The following is an 18087-nucleotide window of genomic DNA, read 5'->3' as shown; positions in this document are numbered from 1 at the left end:
CCCAGCATATCCCCCCACCAACATTAACTAAAGCCCCCGGCATAAATATATATATATATATATATATATATATACACACACACACACATACATACATAGAATAATAAAAAAAAACAACCCCAACGGGGGGAGAAAATCATTAAATAGAGAACAGGTAAATAAATCCCTTTCCCCAACCCCCAAGATAATATTAAACAGTAAGGTAAGAAAAAAGAAAAAAGGGGGGGGCGGGGGGATATAAACCGGGGTGGGGGAAAGGCAAACCAACATCCATTATCTCTTTCAATTTATCTAAGAGAGTCCAAAAATTCCTTAGCCTTTTCTGGCGATCCGAAGTTGTACACGGATCCTTCATGGTTAAAGCATAGCATCGCTGGGTAGCGTAAGGAGTACTGAATATTTAAGTCCCTTCAACACTTCTTCGCCTCATCGAATGCCTTCCTCTTTCGGACCAGAGCTGGGGAAAAGTCCTGAAATAACATGATATTGGATCCTTTATAGATCAAGGCTTGGGAATCTTTTCCAAGATTTCTAGAGGCTTCTCGGAGTATCTGCCTCTCCCTATAGCTCTGCAGCCGGAACAGGACCGGGCGGGGACACTGGTTCGAGCCGGGCCCGTGTATTGCGACCCGGTAGGCCCATTCTACCCTTACCTGGCCTGATCCAGCGTCCAGATTTAAAAGCTGTGGCAGCCACTGATCGAGAAACGCTGTAAGCTGGCCTGCCTTTTCCCATTTGGGAAGGCCCAGCAAACGAATATTTTTTCGACGACCTCGATTATTGAGGTCATCAATGTAATTCTCTAAGGTCCGGACTCACTGTTCGAGAGTCCGGACCTGATCCACGGCCAATTGTGCTGTAGTTTCAGAAGTCGTGGCCTTTAGCTCCGCCCCTCCGACTCGACGCTCGATTTCCTTAATGTCTCAGTCATGCTTTTGCAGCGCGGCCGAGAGTGAGTCCCATCGACTTCGGGATTCGTCAATAAAAGCGTCGATCTTCGCATCCAGTTTAGAGGTGATTTCCACAAGGCTCGCCACCGTAGGTAAGTCTCCCGGGGCGGCTGCAGATGCCTCTGCTGCAGCTGGAGAGGGTTGGGGAGGGGTTCCTGCTTGCTGTGAACTGCGGGCTCCCTTCCCTTTCGTCATTTTTACTAAAGATTAGATTGTTTAAATTTAACACTAAGCAATTAAATAAATTAAACAGCTATTTTAAATGATTTGGTGAGTGTGGTGGGGGTGGGTGGCCCACTTTGCCCAAGTCTTGGGAGGAGCACTATAGACTCAGATTTGCTGGGTCACCACCATCTTGGATCCCCCGCAAATTGTTTTTAAAAATGTCCATACTAATGTTTCATGATTCTGAATTAGTGGTGCTGGAAGAGCACAGCAGTTCTTGAGTGGCTTTCTTCTGCTCCAATGTCTTATGGCACCCTCTGCAGTATGATTTGTGTGATTGCAGACTCGTGTTTTTTGCTCTTCTTCCTATCTAATCTAATTTTCCAAGCAGTATCGACCGTTTCAATCTTCTAAGAAAACTGCAACACATGGCGACTCCACACTGAAGTAAATTAACCAATTACTAAAGAAAATGCAAGAATTACATGCAGAACTAGATAGATTTAATTCCATCACTTTATCAAAATACAAGTTTCACATGCAGACAAAAGAAATGAAAATGTACTCCTATCATTTCAACATGAGCTGGACAAATTCGATGATGTTTGATAAACCTAGTGAAATGAACTGAAAGAGCTCCTTCAGTTTTGCAAGGTTCAACTTTTTACCATTCCCTCAAGGTAACGACAAGTCAAACAACTTTATACAAGCATTAGTACTGAGTACTTAAAAACTGATCAACTGTACTTTCTTTAGTTGATTAAAAACTCACCTGGCTTGGAGTTGGTCGCTTTTTTGGGTCCCATTGAAGCATATCTCTCATGAGTTGAATAGCTTCACTACTTGCATTGGGAATCAAAGTCTTGAGGTTATTGGGGACACACTGAGGCCAACGGAAGTTCATGGCTGCTGCAAGCTGATAGCCTTCTGACCAATTATTCTAAGATGACAAATATAAAATTATCCGATGAAGTAAAAGCAGGGTAATTCACATTGTAAGAGCAAAATGTTACGTGAACAACACAAATTAAATTTTTCTTATATCCCATATTACAATTTCCAAACTCAATAGTGGCTGAAAGACTGATGGGAATAGTGGGTCCAAAGAACAAGCAGTAAACCAACATAAAAGCAAAATAGCGTATCTGAAATAATTTCAGGTAATTATGAATTTTAAAATCAAAATAGAAACCATTGGAAATAAAACCTGCATTCGGCTCAACAAGTGAGAGAGTTAATATTCAAGGTTGATAACCTTTAATCAGATTTGGAAAAAATTAGAGATGTAAACAGTTCTCAGCAGCTTCAACATCATTCAAGAAAATCATCACAATCCAGGACAAAGCAATCCACTTGAGTGGAATTCCATCCTCACTTTAAACAGAGTTCCTGAACCACTAACACAGTGGCAGCAATGTGCTCAGCAGGAACTCGACAAGGTTCCTTATCAGCCCCTTCCAAACTCTAAACACTTACCAACTAGAAGGACAGATATGTGAGAACATCACTTGCAAAATCCTAATTGACACACCAGTAGCCTTTGAACCATATTGTAATTCATAGTTTCTGGATCAAAATACTAGAATTCACTTTTTAAAGCAGCCCTGCACTGTTCCTATACCACCTGCGTTTCTGTAGATCAACAAAGTGGCTCACCACTATCTTCTCAAGGGTAAATAGGATGGGCAACAAAAGCAGCCTAGCCAATGATGCTAAAATCCCATGAAAGAATGCACTATTAGTGAAGGAGAGTGGGAAAAAGATTAGGGGAGATCCAGGATAGTGAGGAGGGTAGATGAGACTAAATGACAAAAGTTAATTGTGTAAATCAAATTAAGCTACTATGAGCGAAGCAGAGAAGCAACAAGATATGCTTAGAGAAGATATGAATGATGATGAACAAAAATGAAAGAAGAAACCCAAAATAAAGCAAAGAATGAAACAAAAGGAGACAGACTATGATGCAACACCTGCCTTTTTAACACTTCACTGTCCCAGAATCTCAGAAATCCCTACAATGTGGAAACAGGCCCTTCAACCCAACGAGTCCACACCGATCATCCGAAGAGCAACCCACACAACCCGTTTCCCCCCCTACCCTATTATCCTACATTTACCCCTAACTAATGCACCTAACCTACACATCCTTGAACACTATGGGCAATTTAACATGGCCAATCCACCTAACCTGCGCATCTTTGGATTATAGGAGGAAACCAGAGCACCCGGAGGAAACCCATGCAGACACAGGGAGAGTGTACAAACTCCACACAGACAGTCGGTCCATGTCAAAAAGGCCTCAGGCACTGCCTGCTGATGAAAATGCAATTGATATGCAATTCATACATATGAACAAACAAATCAGGAGCATGAATGGATCATTCATCTCCTTGAGCATGCTTCACCATTCATGATGATCATGGTCAATCAAATTGTAACTTCAGATCTACATTCCTGCCTATCCCCAATAACCTTTCATCCCCTTGCTGAACAATGAGCTACTTACTTCTGCCCTAAACATATTCAAGAACTCTCTTCATGAAAGGTGATAAAAGCAGAGTTCTAAAGATTCATGACCCTCAGAGTGAAAAAAATTCATGCTATCCATTACAAAATTGGTGACTGCTGATTTTTTAAAAATAACCCTCGTTCCAGATTCTGCCAGAAGAGGAAACGTTCTTTATACAGATACCTTATTGAGATGCATGAGGATATTGTATTTTTCAATCTATTCACTCTTACTCTAAACTCCAACTGATATAAACCTAGCCCCTCAAGTTAATATCCTGTATTCACTGTTCATGATACTTCTCGACATTGGAGACCAAACCCAGATGTGAAACCACTTTGCAGAACACGGATTCAGTCCACAAATTGATCCCAAGTTTCTGGATGCTTAAAATTGCAATTTGCCGCTTTGATTCCATATTGACATTGATCACTGCAGCATTCCAATGGACAAGGTACAGAACTGCATACCTATTTGAATGGGTATTTTAAAGCCTTCCAGACTGTGTTGAACTTGCAGATCGTAAGTTTCTGCCACTTTTTTTTTTAAAGTTTCACTGGAGTTTTTTTTTGTTGCTTTCATATTTTTTCATCATTTAATCCTCCGGCCTTCCATCCAGAGACATTGCCTTTTACTCTCGCACTTCCCTTGACTGACACAAATTATTGCACTTCTAACTTTCACTTAATTCAGAACTTATTCCAGTTCAGGTGAAAAGCCATCAACCTGAAATATTATAAGTTTCCCTTAAAACAAATGCTGCCAGACCCAAATATTGCAACATTTACTCTTTTTAAAAGCAGCAAACAAATAAGAGAAGACCTGAGAGTATGTAACAGCAGTTAAAAAAGCAAGATGGGGGAAGCTATGGATAGATATGAAAACAAACATCATATTAAAGATAAATAAACAAATTGAACAACTGGAGACGTAATACAGGCCGTAGCCTATTGAATAGACCTGAGAAAGAAAGGACAAAAGCCCTGCATTTAGTCAATAAGTGGCTGTCATCATTGAAAATCATAGAAACCCTATGGTGTAGATGCAGGCTATATGGCCCATAGAGTCACACTGACTCTGAAGAGCATCCCACATGGATCCACCCAACATTCCCACCCCAACTCTCTGTAACCCTGCATATCTCTGTATACTATGGGCAATTTAGCACAGCCAGTCCACCTTACCCATGCATCTTTGGAATATGGGAGGAAACCAGGGCACTCTGAGAAATCTCATGCAGACACGGGGAGGAAACCCACGCAGAATATGCAAACTCCACAGACAGTCGCCAAGGGTGGAATTGAACCCAGGACTCTGGCGCTGTCAAACAGCACTACTAACTACTGAGCCACTGTCCTGCCCCATGGGGCATTGAACTGCCTCCAGGTAGTCAGATTCAGGTGAAAAGTCAAGAAGCCTTGACACTGGAAATGGGCGAGAGGACGTAAACTTGAAGTGAAGGGTTAAATAGCATGCAAATTTAGCTATCCTTGCAATCATAAGAGAATGGTTGCTGCAGTACAACACATAATACATTTAAAAAAAAAGCTAGTCACAATAAATACATGCTAGCTGTTTCCTTTTCCTTTACTGCACACAATTTAAACATATTGAAACCAAGTTAAAAAAAGTCTCAAAAGTGTGAACCAGCAAAACTTTTTTACAGAACTACACACATCTCCAAGGGTTTCCTTATCCCCAGTAACATTCAAGTTTGACATCAATCAAACACTATTACTTTATTATGTAAAGAATCAGATTGAAGAGAAATATTGACGACATATGCTGTGGGCATCAACATACAGTCACAGAGTTGTACAGCATGGAATCAGACACTTCGGTCCAACTGTCCATGCCAACCATATATCCTAAATTTATCTACATTGTAACTTTGCAATTAAAGTAAATGCAAGCACTTTGTTAATGTTTCACACCTTTTTAGGGGTTCCTAAAACTTGGCAAATTTTGAAAATCTCATCTATTTCACTGGAGCCAGGAAAGAGAGGTCTTAATGTGTAGAGTTCTGCCATAATACAACCAACAGCCCATACATCAATAGGAGAACTATAATTTGTTGAGCGCAGAAGGACTTCAGGTGCTCTGTACCTTTAAACAAAAAACAAAACAATTAGACAAGTCATAGAGGACATAACCTAATAAGGAAATACTATGTGATTACTATGATTTGTTCCTTCCCAAATTAAAATTTAATTCATTGGACATTTTGGCTCCTTTTGAAAAGCACTTACTCCACCTGCTGGTAAATACAAGGCCACTACTCATACACTTTTCTGATCTTCATGACAAAATCCTTTGGAATTAGTTTTAGAGAATCATTTAGAATCCAACAGATGAGAATGTGCAATAGAAACACAACAATTCCAGACTGCAAGTAGAAAAGTTCCAAGCATGCTTAAAATTACTATTTAAATTTACTTCCCAAAGTAGGGTGTCCAGAAATGGACAATAATCCAGATGAGGTAAAAACAATGACTGCAGATGCTGGAAACCAGATTCTGGATCAGTGGTGCTGGAAGAGCACAGCAATTCAGGCAGCATCCGAAGACAGGCTTTATTCCTGATGAAGGGCTTTTGCCCGAAACGTCGATTTTGCCTGTCTTCGGATGCTGCCTGAATTGCTGTGCTCTTCCAGCACCACTGATCCAGAATAATCCAGATGAGGTCCAACCAGGTATACAATAACACAGCTGCTGTTGTGCTGTCCTTATTTTCCATGTGCATTATTGATTCTTTCAACCCCAATAGTTTGCACAGATATACCCACAGGTTCCTCTGTTATTGCACTCCACAGACCTGTACTTTGAATTTTATATTGCCTTTCAGTTCAGTAGGAAAGACCAGGAATCACTTCAAGGTTCTAGAATAATACAATCCTCAGTGAAGAAAGAGTCCAGTTGGCCTATCAAGTCTGCACCAAACATCCCAAGAGTTTCCCATCTAGACCCAGAACTCTCAACCTATCCCTTTAACCCCACATTTAACATGTTTAATCCACCGAGCGTGCAAATCCCCGGACACTACAAAGCAATTTAGCATGGCCAATCCACCAAATGTGCACATCTTTGGACTATGAGAGGAAAACAGGGCACCCAGGGGAAATCTACACAGATATGGGGGGAACCACGCAAACTCCACACAGAATTAAATTTCATCTCCTTATTGTCCATTCATACTGCCAACCTATGACTATCTCATTCACCAGTCACTATATTTTTTTCCCAGTTTTCTTGAAATCATGTCCCATACACAAAATCAAGGTAATTGAAATAAAATCAACAAAAAGCAGACCCCTGCATCATTCCCTAGACCAAAACAAAATCATTCACTACTGCTCACTGTCACCCCTCACTCTACAGATTTCACTTCCATGTTGCCACTTCACCTTAACTAAACCAGATTTGTCTAAGTGACTGTTAATTGGGTCCTAAACTATCATTTTCCCACCAGTGAAGTTTAACTAACTGTTGCTTATCCTCACCAGGCAGTCCAAGTTGTGAATGGATTGCGTTCTGGAGTCTGTTCGTAAGTCAATTTGTACACAAATCAGAACACAATGGGCACCTTGCAATGAGAATATTTAACACCCAATCCTGCCCTTTTTTAAAAAGCCACATCTCCAATATTGCCAAATCACATATTACTACACTGGTGTCTGCACAGTTCACTAATCTCATTTATCACACTTTCACATACATATCCTGTAGACTTAGGCATTAGCTTGTTCCCGAATACTCTGACATCAAGTATGAGAGACCATTTTCTGGTAACAGTCTCACAAGATAGTGGTTTGCACCTTGGGTGGTCAATCCTGCATTAAGCATCATAAGTGCAGCTTGGATTTGAATCCAGCATCTAAGTCTGTGCTATATTTGCCTCAGTGGCTGTGAAGGTGCACGATTTCTTGATCTCTTTTCTTTATGCCCTTATCCTGACCAGCTGAGCTTTTTGCTTCTGCTCACCCAAAATCCTGCTCTTCAAATCAGTCATCCTCCAAAGGTTAAGGTGATCAGTGATATCTCCCTCTGCTCTCAGAATCTATTATCTTTGTATTTTGTTTGCTCTTGTAGTGGAGGTTTGTATGCTCAGGAGGCAGGTCACCCAGAAAGGAGGACAAAGGGTGTTTCTCATGGCAGTTTGCATGTCTACAGCTATGTTTACTTAAAAACCCAAAAACAGGGTCATGTGGCCCCTCTAAAACGTTGCAGAGTGCTTGAAAGCTCCTATCCCTATTAAAGCAGTTGGTTCTTTGCAAATGCAACATTGTTGCTGTTGTGGCGAGGGCTCTTTCTAAAACATTCAAAATATAGGTGTCCAGCTGGATTTTAAAATTTAATATTCTAGATAATAACATCTTTCCCACACAACATATCTCCTTAACAATATCATTAACCATGAACATGGCCAAGCTAGTGCAGATAGCAATCATTTAGTAATGAGCATATAATATCAGAATTGGCATAGTCTAGGACTTGGAATTGGTGACTGCTCCTTATTAAGGGATGTCAAAGATACAATAGAGATAGCAAAAGTGAAAGCTATTCGTCTTTTTCTCTAGTCTAGCATATGCTGCCTACTTCTCACCACTTTACAGGAGCATACTGAGGACACAGGCTTGGTAAACTCTTAGTTTAGTATTCTGTCAGATTTTGTGAAGCAATAACAAGCTAAATGCATGTGCTGATTTCAGCATCAAGTGGACAGATTGGTGATGGTGCAGCCGAGTTATGTGAAGCTAACAACGTCCTGTGTCATACTGTCAATGTTAAAAGATGGTGGTATAGCAGCATTCTGACATAACATTGGCCTTTCTGATGTTGGCAGCTAAACAAACTCCTTACAGGTCTGAGAGAATCTGTTCATTTGCTGCAGCAGGGCCTTACTATGTCTAAACTACCCTGGTCAGACTGCTGATCACCTGTCAACCGATCCTCCCAGAAAAGATCTTAAAACATTCCCAAGAATCTGAAGGCCCCTCTTCTCCACAACCTCCCTGTGCCTTCAATTGTATATGCATATTCATTTGTCAGTATTACTTCAAATCATAGCACTGCCAAATTTTGTTACACCTGAAAATTTTAAGAAGGAGCCCTGTATAACGTACAGTTTAAAGTATTTGTCATGAATTGTCCTGGGACGTCATGCACCTTGGCTGAAAAAGTAACCACCCATTCACCATTCTCTCTCGGCATGATGGAACAAGCAGGCAATTCTTGGTATGCAAACCAACTCCTGTTTCTTGGAGAGGTTGTGAGGATTAACGAACTAACTTGTGCGCAACAACTACATTACAGTTGAAGAAAGCAAAATCCTGACATGTCAGCACTTATTGTCTTATTATCTGTGCTTCAATCAGCTCTCTTTAGAATTACAAATTAATATGACATCCAAGACCACAAAGTGACATTAAAAACAAGCTGAAAAAACAAAATGCCACAACCAACTGTGAAATACAGTTTTATTTTTATTTGCTATCCATGCAGAATTTCACAGCTGTCCTTGACATATCTTAGAGCCACTTGGCATTATTTGTAGTACAGATTTACAATTGCTAAGTGTTTTTTTAGTAGAAGAGACATCCTTACCATCTTGTAGACACATAATCAGTGTATGGTGGACGAGATCGAATTTCACGAGCTAGACCAAAATCAGCTATTTTTATCAGTTCTGGTCCCATACAAAGGAGGTTTTCCGGTTTCATGTCACGATGAAAAAATCCTGGAATAAAATGCACAAACAAGATAGATAAAATAGTTACCTGTAGCAACACAATATTTTCTCCCCCAAACCAGACTTGTTTTTATGTAACTGCCATCCTATAAATGGTCATCTGACAACCCCCCCAAGACTCCTCTCTTCCCTCAATTCCACTCACCCATGAACTTTTTTCTCATTCAACCCTCTTCCACCTGCCGCATCACCCCCTTTGTCATTTCCCTTTGTCATCCCCCCCTCACTCTTTGCCCCAAAGCTGTACCCCACCTTCACTCGCCCTGCTGCCCCCTCATTCTCTAACACTCCCCTTCCCCATGTATACGTGCAGGTTAGGAAAAGCAACATGCAATTTCAGCTGTCACAGTTACATAAACAAATGGCTCAAAGATAAAGAGTGGGAAAACCAATGAGGTGAAACATAATTTCTTTCCCTCCAAAATCAGATCTAACAAACTGGGCTCAGCAACGGACAGCTAGATCCCATTTTTAAGATGCAGGTTCTTTACCACATTAAAAAATTATTTAGTTCCAATATTTTTAAATTCCTACAGCACATTTCTGCTCAAATAATATTGAAAACCTACCATGTTTGTGGATAAAAGCTAACCCTTGAAGTATCTGGTACATGATGTTTCTAATGGACGATTCAGGAAAGAGCCGGTTTCTGTAAATAAGAATCAGTTATTAATTCCAAAAAACATAGTAAAATGTTTCCACTACTAACAGCGTTTTACTGGTCTGGAACATGGTAAAACTTCTAATCTAGTTTTGCAAGCAGAACCACCTCTGAATTCAGTTTTCAACATAGTAATGTTATTCTAAACATTTTGTGTACTCAAGACATGCAAGATGACGGTACTATTCTAAAATGATCAATTCACTGCAATAAGATCGTATGTTACAACATTTTCATTTCCACTCAATTATATAATTCTCAACGAGGGCGCTAATGGCATTGTGACAATAGGGTTATTGAACCCAGGAGACCCGGGTTCAAGTCCCACCTTCTCTAGATGTATGCAATAACATCACTGAGCAGGTTGATTTGGAAAATGTCTACTTCTCAACTTATTAATTTTGCAACATGTTTCAACAAAATTCAAACAGCTTTACTGGAAAAGATAATAAAATTGCTGAATTTCAGAAATGTCTTTCGAAGTCTGTGCTGTTTGCAATTTGGTTGTTTTTCAGAAACATGACAGCCAGAATTTCAGGTGAATTTCTAATTTAGGAATACTCAACATCTAAGTGAAGTTTCAAATAATCAAAAACTAACCCAGATAAAAGGTTTCTATATTATAACTTCCCTTTTTGAACTATTTTCCAACATTGATGTTCTTGTTTCTCCTGAGAGCACTTGGGGCAGCTGAGATATAGGTGCACGGACTCTCAATGTTTTGTCTGATCTAATCAACCATTGTCACATGGGAATTCAAATAATTACATCAGCATATTATTTTAACAGTATGCATAATTATCTGTTTTTCTTCAACAAGGTGCTCATAGGTGTGCATTTTTTAAACATTCACTCAAGACCTCCATAATCAGCACCACAGACAGAACATGGAATGGCTCGACAACCCGGATCAGAAGATCCGGAAGCTGATAAGCTGAAGGGCATTCTTGAACCTGAAACAACAACCCAACTCAAAAGCGAGAAAGCATGGCTATTGAAGCTGAAGGCTGAGGTCCAGCAAAAAAAATCTGTGATTTAAAGGACAGGTTGCAGGTTGGTACAGTACAGGATATCCAAAAGTTAGAGAAAAACAATAATGTGTGCACCTAAGGTCCCACTATTGTTGGCAAAGAAGAGATGATCATTAAAGGCAGGAATACTTCAAAGATCCCTTTAACAGACTTGATCCCCTGAACCTCAACTCCTTCCATAAGCATGCTACCTACCACTTTCTCAGTGCAACTTCAACCAGGTGAGACATAGAAAAGGTCATTCAATAGCTACAGAACAACAGAGCATCAGAAGCAGATACAACTGCTCTTCCACTCCTGCACGAACACAAAATTCAGAAACGCAACAATGCAGAATGCAGCCACTCAGCCTGTCATTCCTAAACTGTCTGATAAGTGAGCATCATTACTTAGTGCCAACTTCCTGCTTTCTTCCAATACCCATGTACCTTATTTTTATCCAAATAATTATTTAATGCTCGAGTGACTCAACAGAACCTGTCTCCACCCTTGCTTCTTTAGCCAATTTCTAAATCTATGCCTTTTTCTAGTTTCTTTTATGAACAGGAACAGTTTCTTTCTATCTAGCCTGCTCACAATTTTGAAAACTTCTATCAGATCTCCCCTTAGCCGCCTTCTTTCTGAAGAGAACAGAACCAAATTCTTTAACCTATCCTCACAACTGGAGCAATTCTTGTAAACCACTTCTGCACTCTCTCTAATGCATTCATTTATTTCCTATAATGTGATGCACAGGTGTCTTGTACAAGTTCAAGTTCACTATCATATTGCAGAGAAGCATGGCATGAAAACATGACCTAATTTCCCTCATCTGCTCGGAGGAAAGCATGCCAGGGGATATCAGAGATGCTGTAACCATGATCATGAAAGGTAACAAGTTTGACTGCAGTAACTACAAAAGGAACAGATGCTAGCCACAGGAAAAATTACTGCAGAAATCCTCCTCAACTGTATTTTCCATGTGGCTGTACAGCTCATTCTAGACTTGTAATGTGGATTCCACATTCTATGGGTCACAACTGATGTGTTTAGTGTGAGATAAGAAATGCAGAGAACCGCATCAACATGGCCTTCCTTGACCCTACCAAAATCTCCGATACTGTCAACCACAAGGAATTATAAAGTGCTCGCAATTTTGGTTGCCCCTTAAAATCTGTCACCAGCCTCTACTTGCTCCACAATAAGATGTAAGCCACAATTTTAAGCAAGAATCCACAAATTCCCATTTTGACGAGTCTCAACTGATACTGTTCTCTACCTTTCTTGCTGCAATGTTCCTCCATCACCTTAGCAAACTCCCTATTGGAATGGAGCTAATCCACAGAACAAACAGAGAACCTGTTCAACCACTACTGCCTGTAGGCAGGATTCAAGGTCCAGTCAACCCCTGTCATTGAAATACAACTGGTTTTTGCAGAGCTCAAAGCCATCATGATCAACTTTACCTAGGCACTGAGAACTTTGGGTATTACACTAAACATCTGGGAAACAAAGGTCCTCTATCAACCTTCCCTTGCCACACCACACTGCTTTCCTGGTTTCAGGCAATGAGGGCAACTTTCCATTTCTTGGATACCTTTGATCAACAAAATCAAGCATGGAAGACAAAGTTCAAGATTATGAGTGGTGTGCCAGTGCAGCCTTTGGTCACTTTAGGAAATGTATTTGCAAAACAGGATCTCAAATTCAGCACCAAGCCCATGGTCCACAGAGCTGCAGTGTTATCTGCCCTCCTATACCTGCTCAGAAACATGGACTAGGTACAGCAACCACCTCAAAGCCCCAAAACCCCTTTTGTAATAATCAGCACACTAACAATTTCTCACTCAGGTCTACATCCATAGCGTTGAAGCACTGGCCAATCAACTTCACTGGATGGGTCATTTAGTCCAGATGCCTGACACAAGGCTCCTTAAAAAAGCATCATCATTCATAGCTTTGACATGGCAAATGAGTCCCAGAAGGGCTGAGGACGCCTTTAAACCAAATACTAGAAAACTGCAACATCCCATTGATGCATGGGAACATTGGCCCACGACTACATGTATCAGTGGGAAAGCATCCAAGGAGGATCTCTACATCTCAAGTCTCATCACTGACAAGCTAAAGCCAAAGAAAGAAGAAACAGAGAAAGAAGCTCATGGCAACCAGCCATCCCATCTTTCCATTCCCCCAAACTATCTGACCCACTTGCGGGGGAGAACATAAATTGTACATTAGACTCTACAATCATCCAAGAACCAGTCTTTATTGTGGAAGCAAGTCATCCTCAAACACAAGACAATCACTTTCCAAGTTAAGACACCAATTGGGGCAGCTATCAGCAAGCTGCACAATATCTTTTCCTACTTATCCAACTCTCAGTAACAATTGAAAAGATCCCCAATCAGACCTGTGAGATAATCCAGATCATCACAAATCAGATACTGAACTTGGAACTATTTGATATAACAAAATTCCATGCAGGTAACATACACACCTAAATGTTGCGTTTCCAGAATTTCTCACCAGACGTCAAGAGTTAGCAATGAAATTTCCTGTATTGGATGGATTGAAGTATGCCCTGAACATGTCTTCAACCACCTGGTATTTAGGTGAACATAGACAGACCTGGAGTCAAAGAACATCCATCATTCTTCCCAATTTGGTAGAACAAATCACACTCACATGGTATTCTTGTCTTTTGCAGGGTTAGAATCAACAAGCTTTAAACTATTAGACATATTTACAAAAAAAAAACAAATTCTCAGCACAAGCAGGAAATTGCATCCAAAATGCTCTCAATTGAATTTCTTAGGCCTCAATTCAAGTTTCTGATTGGATTAATTTTCAGAATGACAAACCTAAAATCTTTAATCATGCAGTGCGATCAAAAAGCATACTAGAATACAGTAGCTTATTTCTTCCTCATTTCAGTGCCTTGATATATTTAAGGACAATAACCTGATGCAGTTCATTCGTATTGTTTAAATGGGTTTCTCACCGAAATAAACATTTCAAACAGCATTCAATCCACTAGTGAAAATTACTTCTAAACGAAATCCTGAATCATTTAACAGTTAAATTGGTGCACATTAGAATTCTTAGTAAATTATTTTTGCTATGAGAAACAAAATATGCCTGGCATGTCCATGTTAAACAAATGGCAATCTAAAAAGTATTCTTAGACTACTGCCTTCATCAAAATCTCTCCGTTTAGACCTCGTGGTACAGCTAGTTACAGCAGAAACTGGTCAATTGAATTAAATATAAATCCATACTGAATTTAGACAGACTGCCCTCTTTATGCAATTCAAAAACTGATTATATATTGCTTCTGCAAGAAAATTAACATGTTTACATGGGACTGAGAGCTGTGTGCCTACACTGAGGCAGTTGCTGTAAATGAATTGCTAGCAAACCAAACATGTGACTGAATAAACTGATTTGACACACATCAAATCTGAACCAATCGATAAGGGTTATCTCCGAGGTTCTTTAAAGAATAGCATTGATAATTTGCACCTAATAAGACGATTCATCATTCTACAATAAATCATTATATGTGGGATATAGGGGCAGAATCTCTCACAAATTAAAAAAAACAACACAGATACTACTACAATTTAGATTTCCAACCTACTACAAAGGACTGTGCGGTCATACCCAACAAGGGAATAGAAAAGAAAAAGACTGGATCTGGCAATGACCTCGTAGATATGTGGATCCACTGCTACTGAGTTTGTGGATATTGAGGAGAATGCACATACCAGTAACCCTTGGATGCACATTACTAACTACATAATTATCTAAACAGTGGAGAATTTACTCTGGCTATAATAAATTCAGCTAACCATAACTAATTTTAACATGTTCCACTGACAAACAAGGTAGAAAATACATTATAGTTAAAAATGTTTAATAGGTGCATGACAACTTTTTCCTTTGGAAAGCTTTTTGGATTAAAGTATAAAACTTACCTAGAATTCATTGTGTGCACATGGCAAGCATGTCTAGATATTTTCTAATTTTCCAATTATTAGACATCTCTGGAAAAGGTGGGACTTGAACTCACACTTCCTGGCTCAGCAATGCTGCCCCTGTGCTACAAGAACCCAACAAACTCACGCTTATTGACTAGGAATTAAGTATAACCTGCAGCAATATAAGTGTAGAAACCTAACCACGAGACCATCAGGAACCTAAGCTGCATGTCTAAGAATTTTATTTTTTCATTTTTGTCTCAACAATTGAACCAACGGAGCTCCATACATCTGAAATTCTCCAAACACTTCACAGCCAAGCATAATGCATTGGCAAAAAAATCAAATAGAGTACAGTATTAGAGAAGTACAGGTACAGTCATAGAGAAGTACAGCACGGAAACAGACCCTTCAGTCAAATCATTCATGCCTACCAGATATCCTAACTTAACCTAATCTCATTTGCCAGCAGTTGGCCCACAATCCCTCTGAACTCTTCCTATTCATATACCCACCCATATGCCTTTTAAATGCTGCAATTGTACCAGCCTCCACCACTTCCTCTGGCAGCTGATTCTATATCGCTGTTTGTTAACTTTTCCTAGATGCACTCTGATGTCCAGAGATACATGAATTTAAACAACAAAGGCAGCAACTGTGAGATTTACTGCTAAAAAAGACATTTTTTTTAATAGAGAAAAAATATTATAGAATAGAATCCCTACAGTGTGGAAGCAGGCCATTCAGCCCATTAAGTCCACACTGACCCTCTGAAGAGCACCCAACCCTGCATTCCTCATGACTAATCCACCAAACCTATATATCTGTGGAAACGATGGGCAATTTAGCATGGCCAATTCCACCTAACTTACGTATCTTTAGACTGTGGGAGGAAATCGGAGCACCTGGCGGAAATCCACACAGACGTGGGGAGAACACGCAAACTTCCACAAATAGTCACCCGAAGATGGAATCGAACCCAGGTGCCTGGCACTGTGAGGCAGCTAACCACCGAGCCGCCATGCTGCCTGTAAATTGGGCAACTTAGCAATTTAAACTTTTAGTTGAGCAAGAGGAGTATGAATTTTAAAAAAGAATCCAGTGTAACAAATTGGATTCTGCAGTTTGTTATAGAATTGATTATGAATTATAAACCATCTTCCATCCTACTTACTATATCCAAGCACAAAGAGTGACCTTTCTTAATTAAAAAAAAGAAACTACATAACCATATCTGTTAACAATAAGTGGTTCTGTATTTTTCAGAATCAATAAATAGGGCTAGCTTTTGCAGAAGCATTACATAGTAGTCAGGAACTATAGGATAAATTAACCTAACAGAGCAACAGACTGCTAAGTATTCTTGTAATGTGAGATACAATAAAAATCACATTTCTTGTCATGTGCACACAATGTATTTTGGATGTGGTCTTAATCAGGAATACCTTGTGCAAGAACAAGCGCAGGAATCTTGCCTTGGTCTAGAAAACGAGAACAAATTGAGCTTTGTGATAACAATACTAAACCTTCACATGAAAGATCTGTTAGAGGGAAATACTAGAATCCATTATTAACAAGGTTATTGCAGGACACTTAGAAAATCTTAATGCAATCAGGAAGAAACAACTTTATTTTTGAAAGGTAAGGTACATTTGAGTAAGTTACAAATTTTTTCTTTTAGCAACAAAGAATTCAAGTAGAAGTTTTTCATCTTGCGCTTATCAGGACTGAAATACAAGAAATCAACTTCAGAGAAGAAAAAACATTTTCTCATTACGATAAGGAGGTGCTATTGGATGGATACTTTTTCCTCGGCCAAACAAAACAGGTTCTTGATCGACAAGGGAGTCAAAGATTATGGAGTAGACAGGAATGTGGAAGTGAGGCCACACTTGGATCAGCTACAATTCTATCAAATGGTGGAGCAAACTTAAACAGTGAAATTCACAACTAATCTTGGAGAAACTGTTTGGGCGAAGTTCACAGCACAGAATCAGATAAGTTAAGTGTGTCATGCAGAAAGGCTGCAGTAGTGAGTACAGTGGGTTCTTTCTTGATTATATGTTTTATTGAGATATGCCTCTTGATTAAACTTAAAATATAAGCCATATCTATTAATTTAACCTGGAGCAGTGTTTTGTAGAGGAATAAGACAGTGCTATTTTCTGGTCTTGTAGATTGTGAAGGAGTAAAAATGGCCTCTTTTTGATATGCTCTTTTTGACAGACATGGGAGTTTAGGAAGAGTTTATGGGTTACTGATGATTATATCTGCAATAAATGCCGTTGGTTGTAAATCCTATCAGATCGAATGGATCAGTTGGAGAGACAGTGAGAGGCAATTTAGAAGAACAAGGGGATGTGGTGGATGGCAGTTATAGGAAGGGGGAAAAGTTGCAGATACAGTCACATAGATGGGTTAAACTCTAGGAAAGGTGAGAGAGGTAGGCAGTTAGTGCAGAAGTCTTCTGTGGTTATCCCGATTTCAAACAAGTAACCTGGTTTTGGAAACGTAGGGGGTAATGGATTCTCAGGGGAACATCAATGAACAACCAAGTTTCTGGAATTGAGACTGGCTCTAATGCAACGAGGGGTACGTCAGGTTCCAAGTGATCAATTGTGTTAGGGGACTCTCTCTAGTCAGAGGTACAGATGGATGTTTCTGTGACCAGCAGCAAAAAAAAAAAAATCAGAATGGTATGTTGCCTCCCTGGTCGCAGGATCAAGGATGTCTCAGAGGGTGCAGAATGTTCTCTGGGGGAAGAGGGGCCAGCAGGAGGTCATTGTACACATTGGAATCAATGACACAGGAAGGGAAAAGGTTGTGATTCTGAAGGCAGCAGAGGAAAGTGGCCGAGCAGAGACTGATAGCTAAGTTCGGTATCCATAGGGAGGGCCTCAACCGGACCTTGGGTTCATGTCACATTACAGGTGATCACCATTGTGCACCACACACACACACACACACACACATACCCTTATAGACACACAGACTCCCACACATGCACCCCCTCACAGACTTAAGACACTCTGCACTCACTACACACACACACACACACACT

General features: G+C 39.9%; 1 protein-coding gene across 3 annotated transcripts in view; it reads right to left on the bottom strand.

Moving 5' to 3' along the window:
* LOC122542185 (serine/threonine-protein kinase ICK-like) overlaps positions 1–18087 on the bottom strand; it is an 80219-nt gene that overhangs the window by 36670 nt on the left and 25462 nt on the right. For 2 of the 3 annotated variants that reach the window (XM_043679640.1, XM_043679635.1), the window contains 5 exons: positions 16472–16507; positions 9942–10021; positions 9228–9360; positions 5559–5730; positions 1888–2055 (listed from right to left, as the gene is read on the bottom strand). In XM_043679640.1, coding sequence (XP_043535575.1) covers positions 1888–2055; positions 5559–5730; positions 9228–9360; positions 9942–10021; positions 16472–16507 — 589 coding nt within the window. The remainder of the gene's footprint in view (positions 1–1887; positions 2056–5558; positions 5731–9227; positions 9361–9941; positions 10022–16471; positions 16508–18087) is intronic. The other variant, XM_043679648.1, reaches the window with a different exon arrangement.

This window comes from Chiloscyllium plagiosum, chromosome 3, assembly GCF_004010195.1.
Source record: "Chiloscyllium plagiosum isolate BGI_BamShark_2017 chromosome 3, ASM401019v2, whole genome shotgun sequence".
In the NCBI taxonomy this organism is placed as follows: Eukaryota; Metazoa; Chordata; class Chondrichthyes; order Orectolobiformes; family Hemiscylliidae; genus Chiloscyllium; species Chiloscyllium plagiosum.
Note: the sequence above shows the minus strand (reverse complement) of the source record. Positions and strands in the feature narration are given on the sequence as shown.